At 41.7% G+C, this 14,379-nt stretch overlaps 1 protein-coding gene across 1 annotated transcript in view; it reads right to left on the bottom strand.

Moving 5' to 3' along the window:
- Window positions 1-14,362, bottom strand: part of snx17 (sorting nexin 17) — a 41,069-nt gene extending 26,707 nt beyond the window's left edge. Inside the window, exons 1-2 of the mRNA XM_056294662.1 lie at window positions 13,584-14,362; window positions 3,903-3,977 (exon numbers count right to left, since the gene is read on the bottom strand). Coding sequence (XP_056150637.1) covers window positions 3,903-3,977; window positions 13,584-13,643 — 135 coding nt within the window. The 5' untranslated portion in view covers window positions 13,644-14,362. The remainder of the gene's footprint in view (window positions 1-3,902; window positions 3,978-13,583) is intronic.
- Between the last annotated feature and the right edge of the window lie 17 nt (window positions 14,363-14,379).

Genomic DNA, 14,379 nt, shown 5'->3' with positions numbered 1-14,379 from the left:
ACACACAGGAAGACCTGGGATGACCCCCAAGGTTGGACAACCCCGGGGTTCAAACCCAGGACCTTCTTGCTGTGAGGCGACTGCGCTAACCACTGTGCCACCGTGTCGCTGGAACAAAATTTAATTGTTTTTATTTTTGTTTGGGGGGTATTTTTGTACAAGAAAACATGTAAACAAGAAGATGGAAGAGTTATATGAGTATGGTTTGTATTAATGGCCACCAAAATCTGTTAGCAATAGCAATGGATGTACCATTTGCCAGACATATTAATCCAGGCCAACTGGAAATTTTATCTAAAATACCCCATAAATATTATCGTCATCTCTATTATGTTCATGGTTAATAGCTGTTATTCAAAATGGGTCATCTCGACCTGAACGGAATTCAAGGGCGGACTGCAGTGAAAGACTAGTAGGGTTTCTTGAATTAAAGAGTTGTAAATCTACGTTTTTCAGTACAGTCATGCACATGAAGATGAATCACAACTTTATTTTAAGCCTTATTACTGCAAAGGGCTGGAAGACTTTCCACGCAGACACATCTGGAGCGTTAACCGTCAAGCCTTTCCAAGTTTACTTTGTCATCCAGCCTCCTTGACTCATTCGTTCCTATAAAAACTAATTTTCTATTCAAGGTTGGCAACTTTGAACCTTGGTAATTTCATACCAAACATAAATCAGTTGTTAAATTACATTTTGTTTTGATCCTTTAAATGCTATAATAGGCAAAGAAAGTGTACATGAAAAACGCATCGTGCGAACTCTTTTTGCCTTAAAAGTCACCTGTCAAAATGCTCGATGGCGTGCGTTTGTTTTTTTAACACACCAGAGTAGACTCAGGCCCCAAGCGTATGATAAAGACAAGACACAGTGCTTATTAAAGGGAGGAGGTGATTTTCACCTCCACGTAATGCCCTTTGGTATTTCCAATGGATTGCTGCCAGCATTGCTCATGCATACAAATCAGCTCTGGTAGCAGTGTTACAGATGCATCAGTCTCTACGGAGCTGAAAAAATTAAGAAAAAAAATAAACACTGCTTCTGGAAGATTAACCCCGATCAGAACATTTTCTGACTTTCAGCAGACCCTGGAAGCTAGCAGATGATATGTTTTTGCCGTGGCTTTGAAAGTGCCGAAGTTGCTAGAAAACAAAAATATGTTAATGATGACTTACAGACAAGAAAAACAATTATTTGTTCACATTTTGACTGTAAAAACCAGATGAACTAAGTGTCCCTTCATCACCAGCGTGTGTGGGGGGTCTCCTGCGAGGCTACTGTTCAGACACGGCTGTCTGTCTTCTCCATGCCCTGTTGCCAGGCAACAGCATCCGTCAGACTGGATAATGTCACCGTGAGGACCAATATATCCAGGTCTCTCTCTTCCTTCCTTCACTTTTTTACCAACACATATGAATGGGCACTTCCGTAAGGGAAGCAGTGTGTGCGATCACTTGAATTTACACTTTAACATCCTCAGGGGCCTTAATCCTTCAATGTCCTCACTCCTAGATCGCAATCGATGTGTCCTGCACTCACATCCAAAACAATATAAAAAAAGAATTGCGCATTCAGTGACTTCAGGAAGAAGTTATTTCATTGTCTACTTATGCATTAACAAAAATAAAAAAGACACGTTGGGTTGCTTTATATAAATTCAAAAATGTGCTGACTATAAAGCGGAGACGGCCGCAATCACTGTGTGGGAAGTTCCACACGGGCGAAGAAGCAGAAATTCTAGCCTTGGGCAACACAAGCCACAGCAACAAAGTTCACTTTCTCAGCAAGTGAAGTACGAGAAAGCTGAAAGGGCCAAGACGATTTTTTCACTCCATCTCCCTCCAACAGTCTCCTCTACAGAGCTGCGTGTTATATGCAGGGTGTGAACTACAGGGGAGCCAGGGGGAGCTTGGTTTCTCTTACTAAGACATGAGCTCCCCTGAAAAGACAATTCGTGAATTTTTTTTTTTGGGGGGGGGTCTCTAAAATATTGACAATATGCTATTTTTTTGCCTTGCATTTCTATTTTTCTGTATTTTCATCATCATGGATCACGTGCAAAATTAAGAGTATTTATGATATATTATTTATGCATGAGGGTGATTCATCACTAATTCACTTTAAGAAAGACACAGGCATGCATTTCATTCTTCTTTCATTATGTAAATGGTGTTTTATTCTGTACACATAACATCCATTGCACGTCCGTCCGTCTTGGGAGAGAGATCCCTCTCTGTTGCTCTCCCTGAGGTTTCTCCCTGTTAAAGGGTTTTTTTAGGGAGTTGTTCCTTATCCGATGCGAGGGTCTAAGGACAGGATGTTGTATTGCTGTAAAGCCCCCTGAGGCAAATTTATAATTTGTGATATTGGGCTACACAAATAAATTGACTTGTATGATTCACTGTTAGCACTGTATTGTATGTGATGGGTGTTAATAAGGACTGGATCCCTTGTATGCAGCCAGGCCTATTTTTGTTGGTATTTACAATGCTCATTAATGCGTGTGTTATAATGGGCTGACTTGTTGATACGTGATCCTCGCATTTGATGTCTTAATTGTACCAAGAAATTATTGTGCTCATCTGTATGTGATGGGTAATTTTAATCGTTGTTGATGAGGGCTCACTCCCTTGTAGGCAGCCTGGCGTGCTCTTTTTTTTTCTCCATTTAATTCTCATACATTTGTCTTTTGCTATTTGACCTAGCCGTGTCTTATTTGTGCTAATAAACTACAGAATACAGTACATGACTCTGCAGAGTATACTGTGCCCTGCTTTAGTTGGCCGTATTTTATCATACTGTGATGTTTGGTTTTGCTACATGTGTGGAGGTTTGACGTGGTCATTAACTGATTATCAGATGTGCTGACATAAACCAAGCAGGACTACATGCTTGCAGCTATGAATGTTTCTTTGCAACAAGAGTCACAGTCAGTCCAGGTAAAAAAAAAAAAAAAAAAGTCAGCTCCCCGAAAGCCATGTTATAGTTCGCACACTGTTTATGTGTACCAGTTTGAACACAGGAGATAGTGAGAGCAATATTCCTAAGGCTATTGTGGTGATGATTCAACATGATACGAGGTATAAAATTAATTACGGAGCTCAGAGAAAGGTCAAACAGGTGCTGCCTTAACATTAAAGCACACTGGTCGGTACAATAAACAGAAACTGGGCCAAGCAATATTGGCTCAATGAAATTTGAGACAATCTCAAAAAAATATATATATATCTATACCACAAAATACATTGCTAGACACCACCCAACTTCATACAAACCATTCTAGTCTTTCAAAGACACAATCCTGAAGATTATAATTTTTAACTTGCTAACACCTGTGGTTGATAGAGGGTAAATTCAAATGCGTTTGAATACCCCAGAGACCAGAAGCTCATTTGAAATGAAATTCTGAAACCAGCATTGCTGTGTCAGCAACTTCCCCATGGCCAGACATAGAAAAAAGAAAAAAAAGTTTTAATCTTGTAGTATCTGTTGGTAAAGCTCTTCTATGGGCTTGAGCTGCCATATCTGCATACTTAAAAAAAAAGAAGAAAAAAAACTGCTGCTGCTGCTGCTTCACTGCCTCCGGCCATTTGCATTTCGCAGCTGTGGTGAAGTCGTAAAATGCTGTAAAACGCTATGCGGACATTAACCATTAAAATGAGTAACCACAAAAAATATTCATGATTTGCATATCATGCACCTCTGTTCTGTTTTCAGGTCTGCCACATGCTAGTACTAAAAGTCATGAGATGGTTCAAAATGCTGCAGCTAGAATACTAACTAAAACTAGAAAATTTGACCATGTTACACCAATTCTTACCTCCCTTCATCAAGTCTGATGAGACGTTTTAAAAAAAAAGCTTTAAGAAAGATTTTTTTTTTTTATAATCGATTATGCTTACCTGTTCATGAAGGCCAAGGAGTTGACTGTAGCGCACTCGACAGTGCAGCACACCATTGACATGGATATTATAGGCCTTTGGGAGAGAAAGGAGACAGATTAAAATGTGAGAAGAAAAGTTTACTCTGTAAAGGTCTGAAACGGTACAAAGAGACAGAACCTCAAAGGCCTGCATTGGTCTGTTTGGACAGTTCATGGAAAGAACACCAGAAACAAAAAAGTCAGGTTAAAATACATCACAACTTCGCTAGCCCACGAGTTCTCTCTGTATTCACGCCGTCTCCCAAATGCACCTCTGAATGCTCCATCCCAAACATTCCTTTCATTCTTCCCGCTTTTATCCATTATAAATCATCTGTAGTCTTTATCAAATCCACATTCTACCCACACAAGAGAAGAAAAAAAAAATTCTGTAATTTTTCATGAGGCACCCAGGGTAGCAAGCTTACAATTTCCATTGAAAGATCAAGGCAAAAATTGGTGAGAATGAAATATAGTGAGAAAAAAAATTTCTTTGCTCGAGCATGAGTTTCAGTTTTGATTTTCCACAACATCTCCTCCAAGCAAACAGAATGGAAAAAGAAAAAAAAAATCAATCAATCAGTATTCAACTAGTTGCACTGCTGAGTGTTTGCTCAGTCTGGCACTCCTTTCATTAGGACTAAACAAATGAAGCGTGCAGTGGATTCCCAATGTTTATAAGCGAGTCTCAGTTCAGTAATTGATTTTCAGGGGGAATCGAAAAGCCTAAAGCCCATTTCTCTATCAAAAGAGCTGTTTTTTGCATTGTGTGGAACATAATGTAGGCAGGGAGTTAGGCTGATATGGGGAATGTTTCATTCTTTGCCTGTGACTCCCCATTTCTGTTTTGACAGGAGCTATCTTCCATTACTCCTGAACACCACAAACAGTTGGAATCAACAATACAAATATGCGAGTATATTTAAGACCAATGCCGTAAAGCTAAAGCAAAAACATTTTTCTTGGTCAAATGCCTCATGATTTCTTAACTTGTTTGGTTTGATACTTATACTATAATCTTCTTCTTCCTCTTTTGGCTGCTCCTGTTAGGGGTCACCACAGCAGATCATCCATTTCCATCTCTTCCTGTCCTCTGCATCTTCCTCTGTCACGCCAACCACCTGCATGTCCTCCCTCACATACATAAACCTCCTTTTTGGCCTTCCTCTTCTCCTCTTGCCTGGCAGCTCCATCTTCAGCCTCCCTTCTCCCAATATACCCAGCATCTCTCCTCCACACATGGCCAAAACATCTCAATCTCACCTCTCTTGCTTTGTCTCCAAACCGTCCAACCTGAGCTGTCCCTCTAATATATTAGAGGTTTATTCCTAATTTTTCTCCCCGTTAAAGGTTTTTTTTTTTTATAGTTGTTTCTTATCTGATGCAAGGGTCTAAGGACAGGATGTTGTGTTGCTGTAAAGCCCCCTGAAGCAAATTAGTAATTTGTGATTTTGGGCTATATACAAATAAAATTGACTTGACTTGATTTAATATACGCATTCCTAATCCTGTCCTTCTTCATCACTCCCAACGAAAATCTTAGCATCTTCAGCTCTGCCACCTCCAGCTCCTCCTGTCTTTTCATCAGTGTCACCGTCTCCAAGCCATACAACATAACTGGTTTCACTACCATCTTGTAAACCTTCCCTTTCACTCTTGCTGGTACCCTTCTGTCACAAATCACTCCTGCCACTCTTCTCCATCCACTCCACCCTGTCTGCACTCTCTTCTTTACCTCTCTTCCGCACTCCCCATTACTTTGTACAGTTGACCCCAAGTATTTAAACTCAGCCACCTTTGCCACCTCTACTCCTTGTATCCTCACCATTCCGCCGTCCTCCCTCTCGTTCATATTCTGTCTTGCTCCTACTGACTTTCATTCCTCTTCTTTCCAGTACATACCTCCACCTCTGCAGGCTCTACTCAACCTGCTCCCTACTCTCACTACAGCTCACAATATCAAAAAACAAAACAAAAACAAAACATCATAGTCCACGAAGACTCCTGCCTGATCTCGTCTGTCAACCTGTCCATCACCATTGCAAACACGAAAGGGCTCAGAGCTGATCCTTGATGTAATCCCACCTCCACCTTCAGCCCATCCATCATTCCTACTGCACACCTCACCACTGTCACACTGCCCTCATTCATACCCTGCACCACTCTTCCATACTTCTCTGCCACTCCCGACTTCCTCATACAATACTACACCTCCTCTATCGGCACCCTGTCATATGCTTTCTCTAAATCCATAAAGGCACAATGTAATTCTGTCTGACTTTCTCTATACTTCTCCATCAACACTCTCAAAGCAAACACCGTATCTGTGGTGCTCTTTCGTGGCATGAAACCATACTGCTACTCACTAATCATCACCTCTCCCCTAAACTAGCTTCCACTACTCTTTACCATATCTTCATGCTGTGGCTGGTCAACTTTATACCTCTGTAGTTACTACAGTTCTACACATTGCCCTTATTCTTCTTGAAAATCAGTACCAGTACACTTCTTCTCCATTCCTCAGGCATCCTCTCACTTTCCAAGATACTGTTAAACAACCTAGTTAAAAACTCCACTGCCATCTCTCCAAAATACCTCCATGCCTCCACAGGTATGTCATCTGGACCAACTGATTTTCCACTCTTAATCGTCTTCATAGCTGCCCTCACTTCATCCTTGCTAATCCACCACACTTCCTGAATCACTATGCCCACATCATCCAACCCTCTAATTTTCTTCATTCATCAGCCCCTCAAAGTACTCCTTCCACCTTCTCTACAAACTCTCCTCGCTTGTCAGCACATTTCCATCTCTATCCTTCATCACCCTAACCTGCTGTGCATCCTTCCCAGCTTGGTCCCTCTGTCTAGCTAATCGGTACAAGTCCTTTTTTCCTTCTTTCACCATATTCTTCACCATATTCCGTTATAATTCTATTATCCTCTTTCAGTGTTGTATTCTGTAAACTGTGTAAACACAACATCCATTGCACGTCTGTCCGTCTTGGGAGAGAGATCCCTCCTCTGTTGCTCTCCCTGAGGTTTCTTCCTATTTTTTCTCCCTGTTAAAGGGTTTTGTTTTTTTTGGGAGTTGTCCCTTATCCGATGCGAGGGTCTAAGGACAGGTTGTTGTGTTGCTGTAAAGCCCCTTGAGGCAAATTTGAAATTTATGATATTGGTCTATACAAATAAAATTGACTTGACTTGACTTCCTTAGTGCCCAACCTCTCATACAACTCACCATACACCTTTTCCTTTGCCTTCGCCACCTCTCTCTTTGCCTTACACCACATCTGCTTGTACTCCTGTCTACTTTCTTCATCTCTCTGACTACCCCACTTCTTCTTTGCCAGCCTCTCCCTCCTTATACTTTCATGTACTTCCTCATTCCACCACCAAGTCTCCTTGTCTTCCTTCCTCTGTCCAGATGACATACCAAGTACGTTCCTAGCTGTCTCCCACACAATTTCTGCTGTAGTTGCTCAGCCATCCAGCAACTCCTCACTACCACATAGTGCCTGTCTTAATTCATCCCTGAACTCCATATAACAGCCTTCCTTCTTCAATTTCCATTTGATCCTTGGATCTGCCTTCACTCTCTTCCTCTTCTTGATCTCCAAAGTTATCCTATAGACCACCGTCTGATGCTGCCTTGCTATGTTCTTCCCTGTCACCACCTTGCAGTGTCCAATTTCAAACTACAGTATACTTAAACTATAATCAAACCCTTAAATCACATGTTGAGCAGCATGTGTGTCTACATGTTCTTCTATCTGAAACGTATCAACGCAGATAATAATTTCAACTTTGGACAATAGGACATCACCAAATCATTTTCCATGGGGAGGAGAAAAAATAAAGTAGTCGTGCTGATTTCTTCCAGTTTAAATCTACACCCCCTGCTGCATTATCAGCCCCAACCTAACTGGGTTACCAAATGAATTACCAAAGATGTTGAGATAGTCTAATGTCAGTGGGCAGAATCTAAAAAAACAGATTACAAACTGTCAAAGCCAGAGGTGCATCGCCATGCTCCTGGTTTTAGAGACACATGCTGACCTCACACTCCACCTTACAAATCGGGATTTTTCACAAGTACGCTCTTGGCAGAGAAAAGATGAAACTGTGCATTATATTACCCTTTAACTATGTTAAGAAAAATATGGTGTTTAATTGAATGTTGATCTGCTTAGGGATATTATCTTTATCCTGTTAGCATGTTCTCCCCATGTCTGCGTGGGTTTCCTCTGGGTGTTCCGTTTCCTCCCTCCATCAAAAAGACATGCATGTTAGGGTTAATATTCCTGTCTGTGCCCCTGACCAAGGCAATAGAAAGAACTAGAGTTGGTCCCCGGGCACTGCAGCTGCCCACTGCTCCTATACAATAGGATGGGTTAAATGCAGAGAACAAATTCATTGTAAGAATACAATTCTGTGATGGTCTGGCAGCCTGTCCAGGGTGTCTCCCCGCCTGCCGCCCAATGACTGCTGGGATAGGCTCCGTGCGGCCCTGACAGCAGGATAAACAGTTTGGATAATGGATGTAATGGATGGAATACAATTCGCTATAAGAATACAATGTCAAATAAAATTACTTTCCCTTTAATTTTTCATCCTTGCCACCTTCCCTGGAGTACAGATTCCAGGTCTCTGGATCTCCCTACACCTAAAACTAATGGGGGTTTTAGTGTCATCAAGGAATCCACATAATACCATTGTGGATGTATGTTTAAGTAAAATAACCATTGCCATGTATTAATATTGCATTCAGCATACATATTCCATCAATATTTGGAACTGGAAGGAAAAGAAAAATGCATTTTCATTCTTGTTACCTCTCATCTGCATTTAACACTTATTCATCTATCTAACACTGGGTTTTAGGGCATGCGGGTGGCGTGGCGGTCTATTCCATTCCCTACCAACATGGGGATCGCTGATTTGAATCCACGTGTTGGCTTGGTCAAGCATCCCTACAGACACAACTGGCTGTATCTGCGGGTGGGAAGTCGGACGTGGGTATGTGTCCTAGTCACTATACTAGCGCCTCCTCTTATCGGTCAGAGTGCCTGCTCAGGGGGGAGGGGGAACTGGAGAGAATAGCGTGATCCTTCCACGCACTACGTCCTCCTCCTGGCGAAACTCCTCACTGTCAGGTGAAAAGAAGTGGCTGGCGACTTCACATGTATCAACTTGATTGATTGATTGATGTGGTAGTCTGCAGCCCTCCCCGGATCGGCAGACGGGGTGGAGCAGCGACCAGGACAGCTCGGAAGAGTAGGGTAATTGGCCAAGTACAATTGGAAGAAAAAGGGGGGGGGGGAATCAAAAACAAAACAAAAAATGAATGGGAGTGTGATTGAGACAAGATGAGTGATCGTTTACCACCAAACTGAAACTAGCCAATAGCATATCAGTGTACACAATCTTCTAAAAATGCTCGGTCATGATTGGCTGTCAGCCAAATCGATCTCCCTCATAAAATCCTACCCAACTGGCCCTTTTCTTTCGGATACATATATATATATATATATATATATATATACATCAAATCGCCAAAGTTTGCAGCACGTTGAATGTCATCTAATCGGACCGTAAGAGCTTGGATACAGCGTTTTTGGATACATTATTTTCATCATGTATTCCTGACAGAATACAAGATGAAAATGATCCCCATTCCTTCATAGTCTCTGTTTCATCTGGGGTCAATATTCAAGTTTTGGCTTGTGTGTCCATGCTGATGAGATGAGCTAGTGAATATGACTGAGCTATTTCATCCAGAGAAAAAAGAGAAACCATCTTGAATTTGAACTGCTTAGAAAAACGAACGGCCTCCATGAGGTCCTCACAATGACTGGCGATGGTTAGAAAGGTTTCCTGTTGGAATGTCAAATGGCAAAAACTGTCAGCACTTTTCATCTGCTACCCCTTCTGTTCTCAGCCTCTTTGAATATTTATAGTCAACATGCTGTGTCATCGGTTAAAACAAAACAGGTTCTGAAGACTTCTGACTTTAACGTTGCATGTAGCTTACATATAATGCTGACTAAGGAAGAAAAAGAGGCGAGCTGACATTTGCATATGAGGGGAAACAAAACACACAGCGGGTAAGGGGAAGGAAGCAGAACCAAAATGTGAATGTAGGCAAAAATTCAGTCAGAAAAGCATGAATGAGGAGAGAAAGGTCATAAATGCTTTGCTGCGATCAATTTGGGGAGAAAAGAAGTTGTCTTTGTTTATAATTTCCTAAAGTGGGATCTTCCATCACTCTGAGATCTTATCTAACCATAGTCTTATCTAACCATAGTCAAAAAGATGCCCTGTGTGTATGCATGCCTTAAAAGTTCGCAAGAATGTATTCTTACACTGACAAACACAGACCAGTGCATAACAACAGGCTGATGAACAAAATTGGAAACACTAGAAAGCCACTTTATTTTGTCATTGTATTCTTACAATGAATTTGTTCTCTGCATTTAACCCATCATCCTATTGTATAGGAGCAGTGGGCAGCTGCAGTGCCCGGGAACCAACTCCAGATCTTCTTTCCATTGCCTTGGTCAGGGGCACAGACAGGAGTATTAACCCTAACACATGTCTTTTTGATGGTGGGAGGAAACCAGAGCACCCAGAGGAAACCCACGCAGACATGGGGAGAACATGCAAACTCCCACACAGAAAGGATCTGGGACAGCCTGAGGTTTGAACCCAGGACCTTCTTGCTTCGAGGCAACAGTGCTAACCACTGGGCCACCATGCCGCCCCTAAGTAAAAAAAAAAAGAAAAGAAAAGAAAATCACAAACAAATTACACTTATTGATATTAGAGCTCTTCAGCAGGCCTACACCTGGATCACAAACTAAGGCAAACAAAGCCACTATTAACTGCATCAAGTCAATCCTATAAAACACACAAAACCAAAAAAAAAAAAAAACAAACGCAAAAGTTTTCTACTTCAACAGCTGTATCATCAGGGAAGGAAGACAGAGAATGTCTGCCAGTCCACAGAAACGCAAGCAGTTGATAAAGGGAGGGATATTTCCGACACCACATATAAAGTTGTAGCATCATGTTTTTCTAAAAAGAAAAGAAAAAAAAACTTGCGCAAACTCAGCACATTCTGTGGCCTCCCGGTTCCAAGGTACACATGATGATCTCTCAGCATTATAATCAAGCCAAGTTTCTTCTTGTTGGTCATTTACAATAAGGTCACAATGACAGTCACAGGACGGTGAGCTGACAGATTAGAAATGGCCCGACACTTCATACAGCTGAAATGCAACATTACTGCACTACACAAGTGCTGCAGTAGACGTTCAACAGCAAAAGTGTTGTTTTTTTTTAAACATTTCTGGTAAAATGATTTTTTTTCTTTACTTGGAAAATATATCAAAACTAAACCAAAAAAGAAATCTGCACACTATTTTGGTTGCAGCTACTCTGGAAAAAGTCTGCTGACAGCCTGCTGTATATCTTAGTTTAGTGCTATTTTCATGGGTTCTTTGGCGCGCGCACACACACACGCACGTGCATGCACACACACACACACACACACACACACACACACACACACACACACACACATACACACACGCAGTTTGTTTTTCTCCAATTACAAGGACCCTCATTGACTACATTAATTGCCTAGCCCCCAACCTTAACAGAACTACATGCCAGACCTTAAACCTGACCTTTACCTAATCCTTATTCTAACCTTAACGCTAAACCCAAGTCCTAACCCTAAAGTAGACTCTTATATAAGTGACGACTGGCTAACGGCTTTATCTTATGGGTTTTTTAAAAAATTGGTCCTCGTGATTATAGCTGAAAAACACACACACACACACACACACACACACACACACACACACACACACACACACACACACACACACACACACAGAGCTGGGCGATGTGGAAAATGCTATTATCACAACAGGCAACAAAATTGTGTATCAAGCTATTACAATATCCAAATCATATCCTGATACAATACCATTGAAAGACAATTTACCATGGTATTGAATTATTGCCCAGACCCACACACACACACACACACACACACCTACACAAACACACACACCGTCCAAGAATTTGTTCCTTTAGAGCACATGAAATCAAGACGTTATGAAGTGTCACTCAGAAGAGTGTGAAATCAAAACAGGGAACGTAAGTTCACTCCAAAATCCCTTCATACTAATCAACCGTCTTATCAGAGCTCCTTGTAAGAGAAGACATGTAACAGCAACTAAAGAGTGAAACGTTAATTATCAAGACAGCTTGACTAATGGCTCCCAGTATGTTGTTTGTATGCGTGAGCACATGCACACTGACCGACTTGTCTGAGAGAGTAATAATGTTAACCCATATCCAAAAAGGTAAAGAAAAAAATATATATTTTTGTGTTAAACGCTAGCTCTTCTCTCTAAAGTAAAAAAAGTCACTTTGAGAGTCTAGTTTGAGTTCGCAGAACGTGTCTAGTCTACGCCCTCTTTTAGGTTTATGATTAATGGTAGAGGAAAAAAAACCAAATGTTTTTCTCCTTTTTTTTATCCCTCCCATGATGGTGTTCTGTTCATTACTTCAGCACTTCTATGAATCACCCAGGCGAGTGCATCCGTGCCAGTGTGTCAACAGGCACTTATACAGGAAAAACCCTTCACCAGATCTTAGTGAAGGCATCGCCTGAGAAATATGTGAACTGCAAAAGCCTTTATCACAAAGGTATAGAATTAAATTGGGCTTGAAAATCAAGTATCACAATATTTTTGACTGAATGACTCAATATTGATAACGAGGCTACATTTTGGGGAATGACTATTGGTGCTTCCATGAGATGTTAACGCACAGTGGAATTTCAAGGACTGATCATTAGTATTGAGGGCATGATAACCAAGGAGGCAGATGCCTTCATTGTTCCAATTCACTCAGATAGAAGTCTATTAAGTTCACGAAATCATATAGCTGTACTGTAATGCAGCCTTTACGACCAGGAAATGACACTGTAATTTGTACTGACGTTAACGACATCGACATTAGGACGATTTAATGCCCAGGTCTGGACTTCCACATGCATTTAAAGTCAGAGAAAGAAAACGTCATCTCCTAAAAAAAAACACTAAAAAAAACATTCCCCTTCAGAAGTGCAATATCATGGTGGTAAACCTCAAATCTCCGACTGGATTTCACTGCAGGCTCCAACCCCTACGGACAAAAGAGACTGTGTTGCACCTCAGTTTAAGGAACAGTTATAACTTTCACAGCTTCACAGAAGGAGCTTTTGGCCATTCGTGGCGACATTATTGAAGGTGGGAGGACAGGTTCGTTCTGCTTTGACAGCGACTGACTCCGTTTCCGTGACCACTCGACGCCCCCATAAACAACAACGTGTCAATAAAACCAGAGGCGTTACCGCGACTGGTCAGACTGACCCCGGAACAAAACCTCCAGTCAATGTATCGCGGGGGGCATTAATATATATCACACTCCCAACCAGCCTGATATAACCTGTGACGGACAAGCGTCAACAAAATATGTAACTACAGGTCTGAACTGTTAAACCTGCAGTGACAGTTGACAAGCCTGTAGCCGGTTACATTTTTAAGATAAAAATAAACCTTAAAAAAGGCAAACAAATAAAAATGCCAATGTATTATGCTTACCACATAAGTTGATCCATTTTCTCCCGAACGAACCTCCGTCTCGGGTATAGAAAAATGCATTTTAGGTCAGAGGCAGACTTCTGGGTGTCAGATCGCAAATTTGCAGAAAACGTTAAGAGAAAGTCTTAATTCAGATCTGCATTGACAGACGATCCTGAAAGCCTGTCTCAGACGTGAACTCCTCGGCTGAAACGGCCGTGCTCCAGTTTAAGTCCGTGGAAAAGAGGTGGCCCAGATTGGGTGGGGGGGGCGCTACGGCTCACTTTCTAAATCGGACCAACAAGTCATGCAACCATCACACATTCAATATGAAAACTTCTCCCTACGTTATAGGCGCTTAAACTTTTCTCACCGCCGTCCCGGGAGCAGCCATGTTGCAAATGTAACTCATCATAGATTCATTATTTGGTTGGAGAAGGAGGGTAAAAATGTCTTATTTCGTCCACTTTTTGAGGGGGGAGTGGGGGGGGGGTCCGAGTCACTTCACATACGTCCAGTCCTGAAAATCCGCTTTCAAGTCATTCACACAATTCCGTCCGCTTGAGCGAGCAGATGATGAACTTTCGGATGTAAAGGTGCAGTATGTTCCTGCAAAACCCCCGCGTCGCACAGCCGACGGAAAACGAGTCAAGGGGAAAACAGTCAAACGTGTTGTTGGGAGGCTGTCTGCTTCCCCGTCTCCGACAAATCCTGCGTGAGATATCTGGCCACGGAACAAACGAATGACTCAATAAAATGTGACACGAATTGGAGAAAACACGTAACGACGGCGCCGTCGAGCCGTAATGTATTCAAT

Source organism: Lampris incognitus, chromosome 15 (assembly GCF_029633865.1).
Source record: "Lampris incognitus isolate fLamInc1 chromosome 15, fLamInc1.hap2, whole genome shotgun sequence".
In the NCBI taxonomy this organism is placed as follows: Eukaryota; Metazoa; Chordata; class Actinopteri; order Lampriformes; family Lampridae; genus Lampris; species Lampris incognitus.
The sequence above is the reverse complement of the archived record's forward strand: the minus strand, read 5'-3'. Positions and strand labels throughout refer to the sequence as shown.